The following is a 22,629-nucleotide window of genomic DNA, read 5'->3' as shown; positions in this document are numbered from 1 at the left end:
TGCACAGTCTAGTAATCTGGCCTTGCCAAACCACAATGAGCTAAGCAATATTTGTGACTTGGGTGTGCGTTGCATCAAAAATAATGACAAAACATATCAAGAAATCTAAGTAAAGCTGTTGTAAGATATGGGGTAATTTAAAGCGTGTATTCTCCCAACTCTTGTTACAAGCGCGCTTACCTCGGTGAATAAGGAATAGTCTTCGGCCTGATTTGGTTGAAGGCAAATGTCAGCTTCTGAGCAGCTCGTTGTTGTTGGATTTCCTGGAGTGATGTAGAGACACAAATATTTTGGCACAGCCACAGTTTTTCAACGGCATTGTTTGATGGCAGTTCATTTTGCTTTCAGCAGTATGTCTTTAAAACCTTTATGCTTTTTGAGATTATAACTTTTCATCTTATATCGGCAGAGCCTGATTGGTTGATACATTCCCTTTCAAAAAGTGACACATTAAAAGCTTCCTAAAAATCAGCTTATACTTTTACATCTCAGCTTATACTTTTACATCTCTTTACGACTGCTAAATCTGTGATGCCCAGCAGTACAGATAATATGTGAACATGTGGGGTCTCCAGGGGAGGTGTCTGTGCTCCCTACCCTGAGACAAAGGTGCAGCACAGTGTCCTCCTTGTAGATGCTCTGCCAGGTTTGGACCACCTCAGGAAGGAAGGATTTGACTATGTACAAATGTCCTGGTTGCAGGATGTCGTATTCTGACCAAGTGCAGAGCACCTTGAGGGCCCGTCTGAGTCCTCCCCCCATCTCCTCCTTGCTAAGAAACTCTATTTTAGCACAGAGGCCCCGCTGGGCCCAGGAAGACATGCTGTTGTTGATAGTGTTGGGGGAGCTCTCCTCCAGGCGGTACACAGTCACCGGCTCCCCTGAGGAAACACAGAGCAGCAGATGAGTAATGCCATGGTTATACTTTCCACGAGAATGGTCGCACGGACACGCTGCACAATCGTGACGAGAAATCGTGGAACTTGTTGCTTTCTTTGTTGTTTTTTTGTTTTCTTAAAGCTCCTCAAAGTTTTTCATCCGCACATGTAACATTCTAGTGCTACAGCAAGAGAACATTGATATACTATCTGTTCATAAAGTGTTTCTGGCTGACTTGTTAGCAAACATTTGCCAACCACACTCTAATGACTATTTCTTAAATATACAGTAGCTCTTCTATTCAATTGGTATTGTCGCATTAGTACCTAGCAGCAGTATCAATACTTTATAAACAGGTTTTTTTTTTTATCTTTTGGGCACGGGGTGAGGCAATGTCATTAGAAGGAACTACACGGACATTTTAACAAGCCAAGTCTGTACTAACTGTTCAGCACAAAACTGGCACAGAGACAGTTTGGTCTGTGTCACTCAGAAAGAGCAATGAAATGATGCAATAAATGTGTCAAGGAAAGAACAGCTAATAAATATGTGCGATAGCTGATTGTAAAACAGCTTTAGTTGCCCAGAAGCTTTCAGACCAAAGTTGAATAAAGGTGTATATCTGCTGATTGAGTGAGCTGTCCCTATAAGTTTACTTTGGTCAGTTATTGTTGTTCATTGTCTGTACTGACCTATAAAACCAAAACAAAGGAATTACATATTTGGTCATAATTGAGTTAAGACCAGAAGCTGATGTATTTTACCATGAACATTTTTTTTTCCATTAACATGTTTAAATTGTTTTAATTAAACTAGAATACAGAGGTAAAAACCAATCTGCAGTGAATACACTCCAGCTGCACAAGGTCAGTTTGTGAGAGCTTAGCAGCTGCAGGTGTGAGAGGGCAAAAACAAAGCAAAAAAACTCTTATCTCCCTCCAAACTTCCTCATTCTACAACTGCCTGCTGTCTTTCCTCAGAACAGTCTGGCGTTTACACCTGAACCGACACGTCTGGGACGGCACCGTGGTACAGACTTACCTCTCGGGGGCACAGGGGTGAAGGGGATACTCTGGGACAGCCTCATCAAGTTGTTGCGCTCGACAGCTGGAGGAGGCAAAAGTACGCGAGCAAACGTAAATACACAAACCGGTTTTAAGAACTGCAGAAGAGGAGTCAAGAGAGGTTAAACTACTTTTGTGGAACTATTCATTGCCCCAGTGATAGTTATCATTTTCACCCACAGACAGCACTCTAAATTAAATGCATGTTTAAGATATTAAAAAAATAAATAAAAAATACAATCATCAATTTTGGGAACTAAAATAATACATAAAACCCTGTGAGATAACATATTCTCGCTTTCTCACCCGAGTACTGGTAGCTTTCCATGGGCTTGAAAGGTGAGCCAATAGCTATGGAGAAAAAGAAAAGAACCGTTCATTTTTCTTTTACAGAATTAGTTTGTTTTATCAATTTAATGAACACGCCAATGATAAACACTGGATATTTGAAAAAAGGAAACAGCATCAGCTTTCTCAGTATCCACCAGTAGATGTCTCTGTACGACTCCAAAACAAAAAGAACAAACTTGATAGTTTTACTTCCTAATTTTTTAATATTTGTGCATGGATATTCCTTAAAATCTCATAAATAACAATACAGTACAACACTCAAGAAGAAATATACCATAGTTATCACTGCGGATATCATTTTAACCAGACCTATCTCATCAAAAGTTTATTTGGAAAAAAAAAAGGACAATATATCTTATTTGGAAATATTGGGATTTGAACTGTAACTAGTGAGTATTTGTATTCAGATCTAGCTACAGATTCTGTAGCAGAAAATCTCCCATTTACCCACATGGGAGAAGCTGGAACTAATAAGGTTGGGCACTTGGATGATTAGGTGTCAACTGGTGTTGAGAGTTTGTTGATCAGTTCAGCGATTTAAGGCCCAAAAGTTTAAACGGTAAAATGTCGGATACATGGCTTTGACTGGGTTGTGCTGTTTGTTACTCACAGTCCTTTCTGGCTCCGAGGTGGGTGTGTCGAGGCGTGTAGAGAGAAACTGCTGCTGTAGCTACAGAAGAAGAAAAGCACAGGGAAGCATTCATCCAGAAATATTAATATGCATAAGCAAAGTATTGTACAGCAGCTTTCACTTCCTTTTGTAGGATTTTTTATAAACAAAGTTCCAAAATGACTCGCAAAGCAGGCAGGCTTCTATCTCAAGTGAAATACCATCTAATGCAATATATGCAAATGTAGTGACGTTAAATAAATTTGATATTCCCCAAATATTTCATTAACTTATATCAACCATTCCTGGTCTGGAATAAAACTCCTAAAAAATATTTATATTAAAGTAATGTGACACATCATCCTTTCTGTGTCTAAAGCCAAATCACAATAAAACCGCACACCTTTCACCAGTAAAACATGATAAAAATACTGCAAAAAAGGAAAGAAACAATATTCTTCTTTTTGGTGATTATGTTAAGAGTGTGAAGCGGGGAAAATGGTAAAAAATATAAGATTCTTTGTAAGTGCTGCTGGACCGGCCGTTCCAGAAAGAACGAGTCCAACCAAACTCAAGATGGAAGAACTACAGTAAAACTACTTCTTACCATTTGGTGCATCTTCCCCAGGGGCTCGCCTGAAGAGAGACAACAGAAAGACCTTAGTTTAACAAAACAGATTAATTTCAGTGCAGTTCATGAATCTACACAAGAGCTTGTGCAACACATCTACATAAAGTGGTGTGAATAAGATGATAGTGTGTATCATTGAGTGCTGATTTTAAAGTGAAAAACAAATATGCATTACAAATCAACTAAAATCAGACATTACCCGGTCTGACCATTTGAGTCCCCAAAAGTTTTAGGAGGTGTATGTTTGTGTGTTTAGCCAACTTCTATCTTTGTGAGAACCAATTTAAAAATTAGACCTAGAGAATGAGGACATTTTGGAAAGTGAGGACATTATGATGGGTCCTCACCATTAGAAATAACTTAAAAGGCCTATTTGAGGGTTTAGACTTGGTCAGAATTAGGTTAAAGGTTAAGTTAAAAGAGAGGCAGCATACAGCCCACAGGTTCAGCTCATGGTACACGGCCACAGGTAGAATACTATGAACTCCTCCAAATATCCAGTCAGGGGTGGGGTTAGGCATTTAGCCGTAGTATGTTTATGGTGCGGTCAGGAGCTGGGGAATGTGTTCTGTCAATAAGGGTCCTCCTCACAGGTATAGAAATACATGTGTGTAGGTGTGGTGTGTATGCATATACATATTTTAACACTTACAAGCTGCTGGCTTGGGCTGATTTGACCTGAACTCTTTCCTGATTGAGAAATAAGGAATTGTTAAACACAGACACAACTTTACAGAGTTGTGTTCTTGTATTTATTTTGTATTCATAAAAAGTAAATTAATAGACACATTTCTTACCAGCACTGCAGGCCGGGGGTCCTCATGAACGAGGATGTCTTCAGCTGACACTCTGCTCCTGCCCTTCTTCTTCAGAGCTACAAAAACACAATGAACAATCACCAACCACAGGGAGACTGAAAACGTGGGAAACATCAGACTGATGGATTTTGGACTGCGGAAAAAAAATCATATTTATTAAAAAATGTCTTCTTGAGCAGATGTTTTCTTAAAATGATCAGTGTTATTTTTGTGAACTTACTGGAGTCAGGATGGAGGAAAGCCGGGTGTCTGTCAAACTCTGTGAAGCCAGCGTAGGAGTTGACTGCTCTGATATGACCTTCAGGCTGAGCCTGTGGATGATGAGTGATATATACAGTCCGTGCACCAAATAACCATACAATTATTCATACATTTGTGTAAAACATACGCACACACACACACACACACACACGCGCACACGCACACGCACACACACGCACACACACACACACACACACACACACACACACACACACACACACACACACCTGCAATCTGGTCTGTGAGACCGGGCTTTGCTGTCTGCTGGAGGTCTCTTTGGGTGAGGAGTGCTGGAGGTCCAAACTGTCTTTGTGTCCTAAAACCAAAAAAATATTGTCAGTAAACATGACTATTAAAAACTGACCTGTTAGTCTTTAATATTATGAAATTAAATACTTGTATTTTTCCAAGTAATTTATGTTTGTGATTGTTTTGGTGGGATATTGTCACATGAACCAAATCATTTTTTTTTTACAGAGATTGTACTTATATCATTCCTGAATCAAAAGGCAATCGTTATGTAGGATTCAGAACAAGACAAAAAAACACAAACATGTGGTGACATAATCGACACCACAAACGCAAGACAAAACTTCCCCTACACCTGCTACACAAATCCATAAATCACAGAGAGCTCAGAAAACCTCAACCAGTCGACCAATCCTTCAAACACGGAAAGAACCACCCAGGAACAAAAAGTTAACAAGACAGACAAGAGGTCCAGAAAAAAAGAGAAGAAAAGCCACCAACTTAAGGTCTAATGGGATCTTGATCAGAAGATGGACAGGCCCGAACACCCAGCAGGCATTGTCCTCAATCTAAGCTCAGACTGAAACTCAAACCTCTCGTTCTGTTTGGCTCTCTTGCTGTGTTCCTCCTGTCAAGCGGCATTTTTGACCCACTTTGATCCTCATAGCAGGATGCTTGTGGGGCAGGTAGTCCCGACGCATTCTCCTCCCTGCTCCTTCGCCTGTTGGGTCTCCTGAGTGCCACGGCAGGGGCATGCGCACAACCTGGCAGGCTGCTATTTCCGTGGATTTCACCCGGGGATGACTCGGCTTCAGGAGCCAGTGGGACTTTAGTGTCTGTACTGTGTGCACTCTGAGAGCCTGATCTCCCTTCGTCGTCACAGAACGCTTTGTTCACGTACCCTAAATCCACCTCCCTCTTTCTCCCCCCGTCTCCTAACACCTTTGTGTTCTCAGGCTTTGCAGTGCAAGCAGGCAAGCAGGCAAGCCGAGCAGAGTGCGAAGTCTTAGAGACAATGACAACAGTAGGATAAACACACACACAGTTTTCGCCCGCCTCTTTTACCTCCTCATCCACACCAGATTCAACCTCATTCTTGTACTTACCCACAAATGCCCCAAACTCTACAGTGGTGGTGTCTGGCTGGAAGGGCTGCTGGTAAAGCCTAGCTAGGGTGAGTTCTGGGTGGCTGGAGCCACTGGGCTGGGAAGGGGTGCTGCTGATGTGGAACTGAGCCCCGGGGGAGGGCACATTGGGCAGGCTGGATGGGGAGTCGAAAAGAGCCGGCTCTTGTGGACGGGTCAGCTTACTCTGGGTGAGAGATCGGCCTCGGAGACGCAGCTCCGGAGGGGAAATGGCCACAGCGCTTTGGGCAAAGGCACTGGAGCCGACACTGCCTGAGGATCCGGCCTCTGCAGCAAGGTGCCCGAGCCCAAATAACCCTCTCCTTTCTGGACTCAATGCCCGGTTGAGGTTTAGGTCCAACCCTGCTCCATGGCTGGGCCCGACTCTCTGGCTACTTTCCGTGCCAGCCCCTCCCCCTACACCAATCCCAAAAAGAGAGTCTGCAATGTTGGATCCTGCCAGGGGAAAGGAGGAGCCGAAGTAGGCTCCCACACTGCGTTTCCCGATCGCGGACGATTTGGATTGGGGGCCGGTGTCTGTTGCCGCAGGGGCGATGCTGGGGACCAAGTTCTTAGAGAGGCTGAGCTCCCGTGTGATCTGATTGTGGACCTTGCTGGCCTCTGACGCCCTCTGAGCAGTGAGGGTCTTCAGGGTGTCCACAGTCAGTGCTGAGAGGTCCTGCAGGTGGCCAATCTGGGAATCCAGTGTGTGCAAAGAGCGTTTTATAAAGTTGACCTTGTTGCCAACCTCCTTCAGCTGCAAACACATGGTCTCAACCCTGTAAATGACAGAAAGTAGACTCATTTACCCAAAGCTCAGTTTGTGTGAAAAATGAAAGTTTCACAAACTCATTTGATCAGGTTTTTCTTATTTCTAATTGAAGGAAATGTTCTTATTTCAGAATTACTGTGCATTCAGTAGGCTATGTTACTCATTTGGCGGTGGAGTCTGGACCTCTAGTCGCACTATGGAGAAGTTTGTTATAAGCGAGTCCCTGTTTAGTTTGTCGCAGGCACGAGGAAGCACATGCATGCTCATTTATTAGACCGCATTTTGGTTTTCGAGTATTGTCAACTTTAAACAAGACTTTTGCTTATTTACAAGAAAACTGCAGACTGCACTTTTAAGAAAGCCAGAATCAGCCTCACCTTTCTGAGGTAAGACGTATGCGCTCCTCACTCCCAGAGTGAAACTGATCATCCTTTTCATGAAAGTACGTCTCAACACATTGCTCCTCAAAATCATGGAGCTTCTTTTGGTCTTCCTCTGTGAGAAACAGCTCTGAAAGAAAGAAAGAAAGAAAGAAAGAAAGAAAGAAGGAAGAAAAAAATGCAGTACAGTTAGAGATTTCCTTAATGCCCAGTTAAGCAGCAACACTTTGTTCAATTGTATTGTTTTGTACAAAAAAAGCATTTTAATCCCAGTTGTTTGTTCTTGAAAAACACATTAATGGCAGGTATATACTAATCAATATTAAGGAGACATGATGCTTCTGCCAGAAAACAGACAAACGGACAGTTGTGTGATCGTACTTGGTCCGTAGGTATGCTCCTTCTTTCTCTTTCTACACGTACAGAAGAGAGAGTAGATATGGCAGAAGAGGATAAACGGGGGCGGGAGGACAGGCTTCTCATGGTAGGCCATAATGAAGTGGTAGCGCTGGTACTTCCACACCAGATTAGAAATGGACTTCACTTGCAGATACACATTGCTGGAAAACGGAGAGTACGCAAATTACGGTGAGGTTGTGGAGAATGCTAGCGATATTTTTAAATGCAACGTATAAACCAAAGTTAATGAGTACCCACATTTTTGAGGATTTAGCGCAGAAATGGTGTGCACTTACTTGAAGAAGGCGATGAGGAGGTTGACCATTAATATATACTGTACAAAGAGGTAGACTGCTTGAAGGAGAGGAGTTAGCCACACTCCCGCCGAACATAGGTTCTTCACTGAGTTTTCAGTGGTATTGGCACACACTGTAAAGAAAAGGAGGCTTTTAGCACATGCACACACCCGCAAGTATGCACTTGCATACCAATCCCCCAAATGCTAAAGATATCCCCTCCAAGTCTTGTTCCTTTGTACAATCTTTAACTTACTACCCGACCTGTGGAGGTCAAAATGTAACCATAGCGCACATGAATACGTATTAAAACAAAAGGACAATATTTACTTGAAATATTATTTATTTGAATAATTAAATCCTTATTATATATAGACATATATATGTGATGTTTGAACTGTGGATATGCCTTTAATTAACTCTAAGCTGTAACAATGCAAACCCCCAAAAGGAAGACGCATATGGTGGTAAGCTTCTCCTTTACTTCAACCCTAACCAGTACAAGAACTAAGCTGCTCTGTTGCAGTGCACAAATTGATCAGAGAAATATTTTAAATGTTATTCAAAAACTAACCATGATCACCCAATTCTCTTTTAAATGGATTGTTTTCTTCTTACTAGAATAATTTGACAAGGAATGTAGGCTTTGTAATTGACAGATTATTCACCACTTCCAGGTCACAGCAACAGTGATGAACCATGCGATAAATTTCAACGGTGTGGGAAACCTTAGAGATTCCAACTCAGGTTATGGAGCACAGCCAGGTGTTTTGTTCCACCGAAGCGCCAAATGCCCCTGACTCAAGTGATGATCACCTAATCGTTGCCTGTTAGACCGTTTCAGCTGAGTCGAGGCTGCCGATGCCATGGTGAAACAAAAAGCCATGGCCTTCCAAAAGATACCTACGTTGTCTGCTTCTAGGTGTGAAAGACGTAGCGAGAGGAAGGCAATGATTGAGGCATCGTGGATTTGATTTTTACAGTGCCCGTTTTGAGTGACAATTTGCCATCATGCCATGGTGAGAAGCGTTTAATAAATCCGTTCTTACCATTGTAATCTCCCCTACCATCCTCATCGTCCTTACCATCAATTTCATAGGCATACACTTCCCCGTACATCATCCAGTATGGCTGGAAGACCACATCTTTGGCCAGCGTCCAGCTGGGCTCTTCTTCTGGGTACAGAATGGCCTTCCTAGGTACGCCGTAGCTCAGCAGGACTATAGCCATTATTACCACAATATAGAACATGTTGGCCACCTGAAAGAGTCACACATAGTGAATGAAACAATCACTGGTGGGGCATTATCACTACTCGAAATAATAGAAAACTTATTAAGGAGGTTTTCCAGAGAGTTTCTTTAGTGCAAACGCATCTACTTTGGGATACAAAATCAGCACGATTTTATTGCTTTTGAAACGAAATAAAGTTCTGTAACTTTTTATATAGCAGCTCGTTAAATAATGGAAAAATAAAAAAATAAAACAGACCATGCTAATTGCTCGCTTGTCATAGCTTTATATTTAGCGCAACACATTAGTTTTTTTCGCAAACTACTCTTTGAACAAAATTAAACAAGACAATTTCACATGATCTTAACATATATTTGGTTCAAGGTAAGCTTTTTAACGCCGAGGCTTTGTGAAAACTGCAACATGCAGCACACGAAATAGACAAAATAGTAGAGGTCGTAGTAAAAAGTCTGTTGTTAATGTGTGAACTGATTAAAACATGAATATTAATAAAAGGATGGGGTGATGCACAATACCCTGGCAACTACTCTCACACAATATGTTCAGACTCCATTATAAATAAAAATTTACTAAACAATTGCGTATCATTTAAAGTTGTCTGTTTTACTGTCATGGCCTTTAGTGCCATACGTTATCCATTACTTTCACTATCGAAGCATTCTAACATATGTTATTAGCGTATGTGAGGTGTTCTTAATTTATTACAGTGTCAATTACAAACAAAGTACTCAACCTACAATGTAGTGCATGCATAAAAAAAATCAAATATTATTCCTGTTTCATTGCATCTCTGAGACCAGGAAAAACATGGTTGCAAAAATTATGACGTTAAACAACTTTGAACAGTGTACAAAATCATTACTGTCTGCTTCCTCTACTTTAGGTAGTGGTGAGACCTCTCACTGTCACAAACTCACCATTTTAGCGATCATCATGACATACGGTCCAGCTTGCTGGTTGACAGCCAGTATATCCAGGAGTCGCACGTACCAGAAGATGATATTGAGACAGTACACCGTCCTCCCGGGGACAAAGGCTTCACCTCCAGCCAATCTCAAGCCAAAGCCGATAAAGAAGGTAAGAATGGCCAGAAAGTCTGACACATTGAAATAGTCACTGAACCACACCTTTATCTTCTGGCCTATTTTGCCTGCTTCAGACATAAACATCTGGAGAAAAAAAGCGATAAAAGAGAGAGAAGGAATTAAATGTGAAACAATACTGAGGAGATCAGTTATTTCAAATCTTTGGTGAACACACAAATTTGTTCTCTTCATCACAGGCAATGTTTAACAATAACAATGTATGCCTAACACTTTCATGTTGCACATACCTCTCGAATTTTCTCAATGGCAGAGGTGAATATGTACAGGATGACCACCCACTCTTGAGGAGAAGGTAATTCAGGCATTTTCACCAGGACGACATATGAATAGAACATCAAGAAGCCCAGGTAGAAGAGCTGACAATGTGAGATACACAACAATAACAGTCATAAACAATTCCAAAAACATATTGAATGTACATAAAGGATACATCCTCCAAAGAATGTGAATGCAGTGATTATTTAAATCATCATAAATGTGGATACTCTGCATCCAAGACGTTGGACATAATTGTCAACACAGGCCAGTTATCAAAGGGCCTCTAAACTCAGAAAATTCCCAAGAGGAGTTTCCTCGGCAAAATATTTTGAGACGAGGGCAGTTGAGGCCCCCTGAAGGGGCTGAACCTCATCATGGCACTTTGAGTCCGGAGTAAATAGTCTGCCATTTTGACTAAGACCTCTGAGCTCTAGCGGTTAGCTGTGCAAGATCTTCTCTGTCTCAAGTGAAAATCACAGTTCCCAACAAAGTCTGCATCAGAAGGGAGGAGTGAGCGGTTCAGGGATTATATAAGAAATGGAGATTGGAATGTTCTACTAAATTAAAGCTGCAAGTGTCAGCATATTTCTCGTAACACTGAATAAAAGCCACTGTAAATAATTGGTGTTCTCTTCCCTTATCAACCCGGTGTTCGTCATAACAACTTCTCCTAGGTGAGAGATATCATGCCACGTTTTGAATGGATGCCAGGGCATTTAGTTAGTTTACACCTCCCTCAGGAGGAAACTGAAAACTTTATTGAGCTCTTAACATTTCCTTCAATGCCATCATCGGGTCAAATTCTAATTAGTCCAATACTTTCCTAACAGTCTCAGCTGTACTTTGTTTTTAAAACAAAATAGCGAACATTGTTATGTTAAAAGACTAAATTAAGATGAGTAAAGCACCCTTGTGAGACAACTCATGACATAAATAAATGAGGTGAATGTACAGTTATTTATTAGTTTTTTACTTGGTGGTATGAACTGAGGAGTGTTCAACAACATTTTAGATCCAAACATGGCTCAGGTGACGTATTATAAGTACTTAGCACACCTCACTCTCATGCTTTCTTCATGTATAAGCCACATGATTGTTTCCCAATGGTAAATGTATTCCCCACTTAAGGTTGACCGAGGTGTGAACTGCTGGAAAAACAGCCATTAATTCTGCCGCCTGATCGGTAAGCTATTGTTGTGTGCTGTATTGATGTGCTGAAATGGGAATGGAAGCAGGTACAGCAGATGTAGATAAGCATGGGCACCGCTATATTACCTAGAATAGCAGTTTCTGTGACGGTATCAGCACCTCTCGATCTTGAACAGCCTGAAAAACAACCCTGTTCCTGAAAATAAAACCCTCAATGACTTCTCCCCGGTGCGTGAGAACCAGCCTCAGGCTTGTTTTATGCAGACGTGCTGGTAAGTTTGTACTGAAGAATATTTGTTTAAAAAAAAAACAACTGCCTCTTTTTGACAAGTCTGTGGCCCATAAATTTGTGTTCTTAAAATAAAGCGTAAATTCATGCCACCAAGCTCAGATTCGTTCTAACTCCACAAACCCAACCAGTAAGAGTGCTGGTGCAATGTGAAAGAAAATGGTCCTTAATTTGGGTCCCACTTATGAACATTTCCAACAGAGTTTCAGTGGCTTTACAAATAGTAATAAAAAAAAGTTGGGGGGTTTCCAACTTGCCAGAATTTCACATTGCTATGGCACTCTGGGAAATAAATGATTCGACTGTTGAGCATTGGTTTAAATACTGGACAAATACTCAACGAGACGTACTTTGAGGGGTCTAAGTAGACGTACCTTGTGAACTGTATGACGCATAGAGTAAGAGAGCAGTCTTTCCATTTTTAGTGTCTCACCACTTTCTGTGTGGGCACCTGATAAGACATGGTTGAACCTTGTCCCTTTCTCCTATTTGTGGTCGATCACACCACAAGTATGCAGGGTTTTGTCAGACCATACTGGTGAAGGGAACCATAAACATACAGCAAAGCTTTAATGTTCTTCTTGGTTCACAACATCACCAGTGACCAAAATCTCTAATAACCCCTTTGGACTAAACTGTTCCAGATCCTAAAGAGCAAAAGGAACCAAGCTAAGCAATAATTTTGCTCATTTCCATTTCTACCACATATGAACCATGAAGACCAGGCAAGTTATCTCTCTTTCAGGGCAAAAATGTAAACAATCGAAGTTAAGCAACTGCTCCTGGGTAGTAACATTATTACCCTGAATCCTACACAGCCAAAAAATATATGGTGAGATGGATGTGTAAATGTGTGTGTGAGCATCCTCTTCTGCAAGCTCTTTACCGTGTTAGACCAGAACTTGACAATAGGAGCGTGGTAGAAGGCATATATTTTCCTGGTTAAGGGCAGCTTTCTGGAGCGAATATGCGTCTCCATGTCATTCTTTGCCTCCACATGGTCTTGGGATCTGGCCTCCTTGAACACATCCTGCAAAGGTTAAAAAAGGGCCTAAGTTAGACAACAGTAGGTACAATGTGGAGGAAAAAATAGAGAGAGAGAAAGAAAGAAAGACAGATAAGACAGCACAAAGACAACATTTCATCTTGAAGACACTTATGAATTTGAGAGATACCATATTTTAGCGTTTCAAAAGAAAAAAGTGACCGTATAAAAATAAAAAAACAGAGGGACTGAGTAAATCAAACCATTTGTATTTCTTCAGTCATGTTTTGGATGTTGTGTTCGCTGTCTTCCATGGTCATCTGGTGGTCGTCCTGACTCTGAGGGATGTGAGCCATCTCAGCCTTGGATTTGTACTCCAACAGCAGGATGGCAGGAGGCACCAAGATACTCAGAATCACCTAGCGACAGATACACACTGATATGGGTGGATGCTTCAATATTTGTGAAGAATATCTTTTGAATTACACACACTAATGAAACTCAAGTGTTTTATTGCCCAAGTGTACACATAGTGTAAAACAGCCCAAGTTTGGCTGTAAAAGTCTCCACACTAAAGCTAAAATCTGAAACAGTTTAGTATCTGTTACAGCGTGATCATTTCATGCGAGTATCCAAATCTAAAAATAAAAAAATGTTTCCAGTTAGCTTATTTACTTTATATTTAACAAGAATGTTTGGAGACAAATTAAGTGTCTTTTGTAACAGAACTAACATAGTTTTTCTGCAGTGCAGATGGTTCCTTTGGATTTAGACCTACAATTCAGGAAAAGCTAGAAGGTCACCAGCGATAAACAAGTTTAAATTCTGTTCCTATTCCTCACTATGAATCATGGTGGCCTTTGAACACCTCAACGATGTAATGTAGGGATTAAATATGAAAGCAAACCTTTGTTCAAGCCCCAAAAACACTGGATCTGTTGACAAAACTTGACCAAATACAAATATTAAACAACCACATCATGGTTTAATATTTGTATTAAGCTGCACATACACACCAATACTTTACATTGTCGTTTGTTACCAAAAATAAAAATCTAAATGGAACATGAACCTTGTACCAGGAGTTCTTGCGCATGTTTAGCCGTCCCATCCACATGTCTGACAGCAGGAACTGGGTGCAGGTATGAGCCACAAAGGGCCGCAGGTGGGAGGAGACAGCCAACTTCAAACAGGTGGAGTTGCTCCAGTTTTTGAGCTCGTAGGTGAGCAGCTTCATGGCCATGGTCTCATCCTGCCTGAACGACTCCTCCAGCAGGTCCACCGCTAACGTCCCAAACTCACTGAAAGACGTCAGCAGTTTGTTTTCAGCAGCTTTTACTTTGACAAAGAAATCTGGGTTTTATAGCGACATGACATGAATCAAAGGCACATAAACACTTACTTTGAGTACTCCTTGAGCTCCTCTGAGGTGTCGTCCACCACGTCGCTCTTCTTCGCCTCGTAGGCCATGGATCGGCAAAGCTTGCAGGCCACCAGTGCCTTTGCCATGTTCTCCTCACCGTGCTGCCAGAAAAAGAGTGACATTTTCTGCCTCTTCAACAGCACAGCCCACACCAGCAGCTCATTGAAAGGGTAGGGAAACCGCCGCGTCTCTGGGTCGTCTATGTCCACAATCTCTTCTTTGCTTCTCTTTTTGTTCTGCTCGATGGAAGATTCAAGCTGAGGAGAGGGAAGCAACGGTGAGAAGAGTAGAGGCAGACTGACTTTACTCTCCCACCACCCCCATTTAAAAGTGATGAAATGTAGTTATTTATCATTAGGCCTTTCACTTTTTAGGGTTGTGAGATGTTCCTTACAGTCTAATGAAGGCTTTGTTCCTTGTAAATATTTACCTTCGGTTTGTATGGCTGTGCAGTTTTGATGAAGTGGTTGTGCCGCGTCTTCTCTTTTTTGTCAGCCTGCATGCTAAAAGACTCGTGGCTTTTCCTCAAATGAGAACCAGGACCTGCAGAGTGGCGCCCCGACCTCTGTGCAGGACATGAAACATTTTCAGATTAGTTGATTTACTCTGCTAACTTTTACTATAGTTCATAATGCATTAAATAACAGTTTACGAAATACAATGCGTGAAATGATTCTGCAGATATTTTCTATTTTTGACTACATCCACAGGTTTTCACCAAAATGCATCATACCACTTTAAATAAAGTTGAAACACAGGCCTGAAAAGTAAAAACTCACCCTATTGTTGCCATGGAGATTGTTGTAAATGATTCGGAAGCGTTTCCTGGTGTAGTTGCACCTGTAAGTCCCGCCCATCAGGAACTCGATTACCAGGCCCACATCAATCAAAGTGATCTTGTAGTTTGGAGGCAGATGGCTCTGTAAGGAGGCACAGTGGTGCTGACTGAACAGACTCTGGTTCAACATCAACTGATAAACTATACTTTTCACACGGACTGTACCTGTTTAACATCTCTAACCAGGTGGAGGAGAGTTGGGTTGTTGGGAAGTTGTTTCTAAAATTGAAGATAAAGAACAATTATGTACACATTGTTTACACACAGTCCATCACTGTTATTCATTGGTAGCGTTTCATAATGTTACCGTATTGTAGAGCTCCTCCAACCGACTAATTGTCAGGAATCGATGCATGCTCACGCCATTTTCTATGAGCAACTTGACAAAATCCACCCTGTCCATCACGAGTGCATCCAGCATTGCTTGCTCCAGAGAGCTCACCTTTATATATACACACACACACACACACACACACAAATGATTGTTTATAAAACAAACACAGGGAGAGACCAAAAATATCTCCATTACAAAAAAACACAAAGCAGCCAGGCTTCCCCCGAGTTTCAAAATAAACACAAGCACTAAGGGCAGCTTATAAAGAAATTTGTTATGGGATTCATGTTACAGTCAAGACAAGCAGTATATGGCAGCCTGCCCGAGTCCAAACCCCCGGCTCCGCAGACTGCAGATTGTGGTAAGCAGAGGTTCTGGAGGTCATTTTGGGCGAGTTCAACGAATTGGAGCCGAGCTAAATCAACATCCATGAGCAAAAACACACAGACAAATAAACACGCATACATACCAGGAGCTGCTGTCCGTACACAAACACGTGATTCTTGGCTATGTCAACCCGGTCCCAGGCCAGAGTCAGGACCAGCTGATCGAAGGCTGATGCATTTGTGCCTGAAATACACAGGTACAGCTGTGTGTAAACATCCCCGATACAGATATTAATTCCCAGAAAAGTAAAGCCTTATTAACTGTGTATTCACTGTTAGCCAGCGAGCAGGATTAGAGGGGGTTAGTAGAGCAGGGCCTGGGCAGTAATACAGTCAATTACACACCAATACAGCAGATTAGACTACAAAGTGAATCCTAGTTCAGTCTCATGCGCTCTTCCACACTAATCTGCTTTACTGTCTTTGAGAAACCACCTGAATCAATTGATTATTATTGCATAATTCATTGCATGTATCCCTATTTAAGCAGACAGCAGACTGTCTGCTTCAAAATCCACACTGAGAAAGGAGGATGTATTCAGCTTTAAACAGCGACGACATTTCTTGTGACTCTTTCAAACTTCCCATTTAACACTCAGCCTACTAAATTAATTGAATCACAGTTGAAGAGAGAAAGATCTTAAAGCAGCACTCTGTATTCTTTAATAGGCCTGATAGCTTTTGTACTCGAGGGTCCCTTTGAGGATGAGTTACTGTTTCACCAGGAAGACTGCACCTTAGGGAGACAAATATTTGCCTGAGTGGGCATTTTCAGTTAGTCTGTTTGTCAGAACCAGTTTCCGCAGACTATCCATCAGCTGCAGTCGCTCTCAAAGCCTTTGCTTTTGTTTAAATAAACTTGAATTACAAGAATTTCCGCACCCACCTACATCTAGTGCAAAACACTTCTTTTAGGTGAACAACGTGTTCCATACCTAAGACGAAGAATGCCCTGTTCAAACAACAGCTTGTCAGAGTTTAAAGAAAGTGGGTATTAAGTGGGTATTTTTCTTCTTTTTATTCCAACTGCATTCATACCAAATATGAATATGTACAGATCCCCTAACAAAGTGCAGAGAAGGAGAGGAATAAGAGTGAGACATGCAGCTCGGTGACGGACAGTGTTGCAGCACAGAGGCCCTGTGAATGTGAGCAACATGATCTCCTCAGGAACACAAAGAGAAGGGCACACAGTGTGACCACTGCTTTCAAAGCACATCTTCATCCCAATGAAAACATTACAAAGTCTTAAAATCGTTATCTCCCAAAGCCAACAAACTCAGCATATGAATAGACTGAGTCAACTGCATGTGACTCAGTTCATTTTGTTCAAGAAGTTGGAGCAAAAAGGTTCATGAAGCAGTCATCTACTAACCTTGGAGTAAAGCCCTCAGAATTGCCACGTCAATGTCCTGGTGCTCGTCTGAGCTGATGTGAAACACAGTGATCTGTTATCCAAGAAACAAGATAGCATTTATCAACATGTTCCCAGAAGCAATTGGCCAGATGTCAAGAGTTTTTTATATATCACTTTTTGAAAACTAACAGTGGAACCATCATATGCGGCTGCTCCATTTCTTATTATTTCTCCAAAAGCTTTTGTTTGGTTTCCAGAAATTAATTTAATTATGAATTTGATCTGTGCACTTTACTTACTCTTTTAAATGGGAGTAAATAGATGAGAACAAAACGATTAGAAGTGTATGAAAATGATTAAAATATATTTAGGAATGTACCAATTCTTTGCTTTTCATGCACTCCATCAGAGTTTGAAAGAGGTGGATGGCATCACTCAGGCTGAAGTTGAAGGTTTTCTTGATGGTTGCGATGATGTCAGTCTCCACTCCATCAGGGAGACTACTGTAGACGGTACAGTACAAGATGGTTACGGTCAAACTGCTCAAACCCACACAGTTGTAAAAACACTTAAAATATAGGTTTGATTCCAGCACACAGTGCTTTGATCTCTGGGAAACACGCTATGAGAAAGTTTCCAACAGAATTCAAAGAGGAGTAATAAACTGCACTAGACTCCAATGCATGCCGTGCATGTGAGGCGGTGAAGTTCTGTGTTTTCTTATTTTGCCGTTCCTTTGATGGCAGCATCGTTGGTGGCTGATTTGCTAATTCATTTTAATACCATGTCTTTTTGGCGAGAAGCATGTATATTGTTAGATTGTAATGCTGCATGTTCTTCTCCTGCCTGTCAGCAGATTACATTTAAATGCACTCTGTCACATGTTTAACCATTTTCAACTCCCTTATAACTGACTGGATTGTGGCTGGGTTGTTAGAAATCCTTCTGGGACAGAAATAGATCACCCACCAACGATACTGCCATCAAAGGAATGGCAAAATTCATTTGATGGCAATAAAGAACATCACTGTATATGGCACAGTAGAGCATTCATCACCAACAGGATCCTACTGCAAAACACTGGCTGAAACCTTGATTTGGATTAATTCTCTCCGGGTGACTCCTTAATTACCAATTAACATTACCATTTCTCCATTAATTCCTTTCTTTCCAAATATATGGTCATTTATATTGTGATTTCACAATAAAAACATTAAAACTGATTTAGGAAAGATTTTGTTTTGGCACGCCAACCACGGCTGTCATTTTCTTTCCCCGTCCACCCGTTCTTTGTGTGTTCATGTGCGTGTGTCTTACCCTCCCTCCTCAGTTTGCTTGTGAACGTAAGCCAAAATGTCAGCAGCACGGCCAGTCCCCTCACACACCACCACTGGGACAGGAGGGCTCTCCTGAAGGTAGTCCAGCACAGTCAGAATCACATTGGGACCCCCTTCAAAGATCAGGGCCACAACGGGAACACCCTGACCAATTCCTACAAGAAAAAGGACAAAGACTGGACTTAATGTTTTTGTTGATGTTACATTATTATGTTCAGCTTCAGAGTTATTCCCCAACTACAGCTCCACCCAAATGACAGTTCATGAGAGGTTTAGATGATAGCTCACTGTTATCATCTAGTTTCCACCAGGCAAAGACAAACTGACTTCTTAATGTTTACACCATTATCAGAAGGGTATTAAACAGTTACTTACTCTTATACATAATGTCTAATGAAGGAATTGTAATGGGCATTTGTCCCATAAGACAATAAAATGAATCAAAAAGCCACTGATGCACCTTAGGTTTGTAGGTTACGCAGCTAAAAGAATGTAGTGTGTATGCGGGAGTCCGGTTTTTCTGATATTTATTGCAACTTAACAAAAAAAGCAAACAAACAAAACAAAAAATAATCCCCCACGCTGCCTCTCCTGTGTCGAGCTGGTAAAAAAAAAAAAAAAATCATAGGCCTACCCAGGTGTATCCTGGTCCTGTAGCTTCCTACTCCTTAAGAAAAACCCCAGGTGCCCATAGCATTACCCAATTAATAGACTAATAACCAATCTAAAGACTAAGTAAACAAATACGTGTGGTATCTTCATTAGATGAGTTCACACAAACAAACTCTTGGGCTCTTCTTCTGAGATAATGTAGTGACAGCTTTTCTAGATCTAAAGTGTTCATCAAAAATCTCTTGCTTTAGTCAAGTTACAGTTTTTCTCACGCGCGTGTATTCTTTGGAGGTTGATATGCTTTTCCAGGTCCCGCCGCAGTTGGACCTCAGCGCCGTACTTGCCCACTGTCCCATCATCCACCAAGAGAAAATGGGAATGCAGATTGTTGAGAACATTTAGTTTGCTGAGAGGGTTCAGCAGCGTCTGGTACGGGGCAATAATCTGCAGTGTGGAGAGGAGAGTTTAATGAAGAACGAGAAAAAAATAACTTGTTTTTTAATAAAAACAAATCATTGACAAAATCCTTTCCGCCATGAAAAGATTCAAGATTAAATTGACTGAGAGGTTATTAAGTATCTAACAATATTGACTTGTTGTCAAAATAAGAAGATCTTTTGAGATAATAAGAACAAAGAAGATTGTAAGAGTTGTATCTTACGTCTCTGCCAATGAGATCATTCCGGTTTTCAATGACTCCCCAGGGTGCGATCCCAATAGTGCAAATTTTCTTTGACGATCTTGAACAGTGTTCTTTGAGAGCGTCTCCTACATGCTTTGCCACACCTTTAAGAAGGATACATTAAACAATCAATACACTTTCATTCGCCTTAACAAAAAATATTTAGCTTTTAGTCCATGACCAGTACAATTTTGTTATAAGTCTCTGTCAAGTAAAAGTGTGTGAGACAGTGCAGATTGCATTAACCATGCATGTTTAAAGAACTAGCCAAGACACTGTGGCTTCTGAGATCAAAATGTCACATAAGGGGCAAGTCCTCAACAAGTACATTAGTCCTGGGGTTGTTTGTGAACCACAATCCTCAGCTAATGGATCTCATGGATTCAGCAGTAATTTGTGATCCAGGAGACTATCCCAACTGGTCAGGCTGCCAGAGGCATTAGGAGTAATCACTGGTCTGGGTAATTGACCCTGTGAGCAATGATTTAAACACTATGATCAGACCACACCATCTTAACGCCATGCTGTGGCTGCAGACACACCTCGGCCACGACACATAGCCAAATGACACGCTTAGAGCCCGGTATTACAACTTCTGCTACATCAGCATAGCACCCTCTGATGTGTGTGTTTGTGTAGATTTGAGTACAATATAAGTGTGTTTGTGTGTGCCTATAAATAATATGCAAGTAAGCATGGGTGGAAAGTAAGAGTTCCATGTCTATTCAATAATAATACCAATTCTTCATTACACTCAGAGAGCTTAACATTCACACATTCGCTGTATTACTTTCCCATGATCTAAAGGTTTGTTTGTTATGTTTCGGTCAAGACTAAAATATTCTCTCTCAGACTACAAACCTGTGTTGACCCCTCCGGTGAGGATCCAGGCCCCGGTGGTGACGGCGGCTTTGATGAGGCCCTTGCCCACCACTTGCTTGAGGCGCGGGTGCAGTTCAAAGTTTTGAACTCCTCCATGGACAGAGATGAGGATTTTGGGAAGCTCCATATGCCACTCCTTCAGCATCAGCCGCAGGATGCTCTCTGGCCGCGAGTCGTGGGACAAACGCACATACTGCCCACGTTTGCAAAGACACAAGAGAAGCATGTTCATGAAAATACACAAAGCAGAGAAAGCTAGCACAACAATGTTTGGTTGAAAAATGACTAACTGACTGATCGATTGTGTCAGCATAACATTGTTTTAATTAATAATAACCAGTAATAAAGACTGGGACCGTTCCCATTATACTTTTTTTCTTCTCTTTTTCATTATTTTTTGTTTGGTGGTTAATAATAATGTTTACAAGTGGCGGGCCGTCAGTTTCTTCTAAGCCTTATCTGGTGGCCAGAATCACAAAATTACAGCTATTTTATAATTAAAATGTTTTATTTTTTACAATTAAAAGTTATAGCTATTTTATAATGCAAGTGTTTTTCACAAATACACTACATCATGTATTAGAATAATGTTTTCCTATTAGCTTATTTTCTCATTTCACAGCTGTCTTCATCTGTTCCTCTGCTGCTTCAGGCCTCTGCTATGGCTTTCTTTGGACCTGGTTAACAGCATCTTTATCCAATCACTTTTCACCTCTCTTCCTCTGCAGCCTGATTACAGTCTTCTAGAAGGTCTAGACGTGTGATTGGTCACAGGGCCCGCGTAACCATTAACATGCGCTGTGATTGGTCAGTGGAGCTAGCTTCTCGAACCTAGAATCTCAAGACTTACTGATGACCCCTTTCCTACAGAGGTTTATGTGCATCTGGTGAGTAAAATGCTGATTATGTTATCGTTTACATTTGCATTCATATTTAAATCATAAACAAGCCACAGCGCTGTTGTTGTTGTTGCTGCTGCACCGGGGCTGCTGGTGCCCCTCCCCGCGCCAAGGTGCGCAACTGGCGCCGGCGCAGCTGTGCTGGAATGTCTTGTCTGTGCACTGTGCAGGGTGTCAGATCTGTGGTTTTGTTGGATTGTTTTGTCCTAACTAAATGCGACTAGTTGTTAATTTAGACAACATGCATTGTTGATGACCCGGGGGTGCGCCCGGCCAAATACTGTGTAATGCAGCATTCCCACCAAACAAGACCTAACTGCCCTTCAGCAGAGAATAATTTGCCATCCTACCTTGGCTCGGTACGAGTGAGACCCTCCCTGGAAATTGATGACACCATAGGCATCACTGGGGCTCGCCTCCGTGTGTTTCTCCACCGACCACTCCTCCAGCTCGGGCATGGACAGGTTGGAGTTTTCACCCAGCTTCACGTCCGAGTACTTCGTGGCCAAGCTGGCTGTGAAGCCAACATGCTGCCGCACCAGCCGTCCACAGCAGCATCTGGAAGGTGAAAATCATATTTCATTAATATAATAGTATATATCCGAGTGGGTCATCTGATGTTGCTTCTAATAAAATTGTATCTATGGTGTTCTTATGTGTTGGTATATTTTACCCATTAGTTTTGTGCTTTTATCCTATGGATTTGTATTATTTGTTTAATGTATTATGAGCTTTATAAGTGAGTAGCTTTATATGTGAATGTTTACCTTTCCCTATTATCACTGTGATAAATACACACACACACACATATACATATACATATATATATAAAAACATGTAAGAATGTGAAGCGTTGCAAATCATCATGATCATGATCTCAAATCTCTTCCTTATAATACATCCCAGAAATACAACAAAGAAAAAAAGAAAACGTTATCCTCATAAACAACAATGATAACAAGGTTTGATAGACTTGAAAGAGCTTCACTATTATTGGGGCTCTT

The 22,629-nt window shown here is 41.3% G+C and overlaps 1 protein-coding gene across 2 annotated transcripts in view; it reads right to left on the bottom strand.

Moving 5' to 3' along the window:
* Positions 1–22,629, bottom strand: part of trpm7 (transient receptor potential cation channel, subfamily M, member 7) — a 33,690-nt gene that overhangs the window by 2,527 nt on the left and 8,534 nt on the right. Inside the window, exons 4-36 of one of the 2 annotated variants that reach the window (XM_068599543.1) lie at positions 21,976–22,183; positions 20,706–20,919; positions 19,824–19,948; positions 19,435–19,606; positions 18,531–18,705; positions 17,593–17,716; positions 17,232–17,304; positions 15,940–16,040; positions 15,444–15,578; positions 15,302–15,355; positions 15,078–15,218; positions 14,729–14,863; positions 14,278–14,555; positions 13,948–14,176; positions 13,139–13,294; positions 12,777–12,920; positions 10,422–10,550; positions 10,006–10,257; positions 8,920–9,094; positions 7,835–7,967; positions 7,521–7,699; positions 7,137–7,269; positions 5,970–6,766; positions 4,842–4,930; positions 4,574–4,664; positions 4,333–4,409; positions 4,188–4,225; positions 3,512–3,540; positions 2,905–2,964; positions 2,250–2,294; positions 1,921–1,986; positions 598–881; positions 181–263 (exon numbers count right to left, since the gene is read on the bottom strand). In XM_068599543.1, the coding sequence (XP_068455644.1) occupies positions 181–263; positions 598–881; positions 1,921–1,986; positions 2,250–2,294; positions 2,905–2,964; positions 3,512–3,540; positions 4,188–4,225; positions 4,333–4,409; positions 4,574–4,664; positions 4,842–4,930; positions 5,970–6,766; positions 7,137–7,269; positions 7,521–7,699; positions 7,835–7,967; positions 8,920–9,094; positions 10,006–10,257; positions 10,422–10,550; positions 12,777–12,920; positions 13,139–13,294; positions 13,948–14,176; positions 14,278–14,555; positions 14,729–14,863; positions 15,078–15,218; positions 15,302–15,355; positions 15,444–15,578; positions 15,940–16,040; positions 17,232–17,304; positions 17,593–17,716; positions 18,531–18,705; positions 19,435–19,606; positions 19,824–19,948; positions 20,706–20,919; positions 21,976–22,183 (5,124 nt within the window). Of the gene's footprint in view, positions 1–180; positions 264–597; positions 882–1,920; positions 1,987–2,249; positions 2,295–2,904; positions 2,965–3,511; positions 3,541–4,187; positions 4,226–4,332; positions 4,410–4,573; positions 4,665–4,841; positions 4,931–5,969; positions 6,767–7,136; positions 7,270–7,520; positions 7,700–7,834; positions 7,968–8,919; positions 9,095–10,005; positions 10,258–10,421; positions 10,551–12,776; positions 12,921–13,138; positions 13,295–13,947; positions 14,177–14,277; positions 14,556–14,728; positions 14,864–15,077; positions 15,219–15,301; positions 15,356–15,443; positions 15,579–15,939; positions 16,041–17,231; positions 17,305–17,592; positions 17,717–18,530; positions 18,706–19,434; positions 19,607–19,823; positions 19,949–20,705; positions 20,920–21,975; positions 22,184–22,629 lie in introns of those variants that run through there. The other variant, XM_068599628.1, reaches the window with a different exon arrangement.

Source organism: Clinocottus analis, unplaced genomic scaffold, assembly GCF_023055335.1.
Source record: "Clinocottus analis isolate CAN_PGR_092001 unplaced genomic scaffold, fCliAna1.0.p SCAF_1, whole genome shotgun sequence".
NCBI classification, from domain to species: Eukaryota; Metazoa; Chordata; class Actinopteri; order Perciformes; family Cottidae; genus Clinocottus; species Clinocottus analis.
The sequence above is the reverse complement of the archived record's forward strand: the minus strand, read 5'-3'. Positions and strand labels throughout refer to the sequence as shown.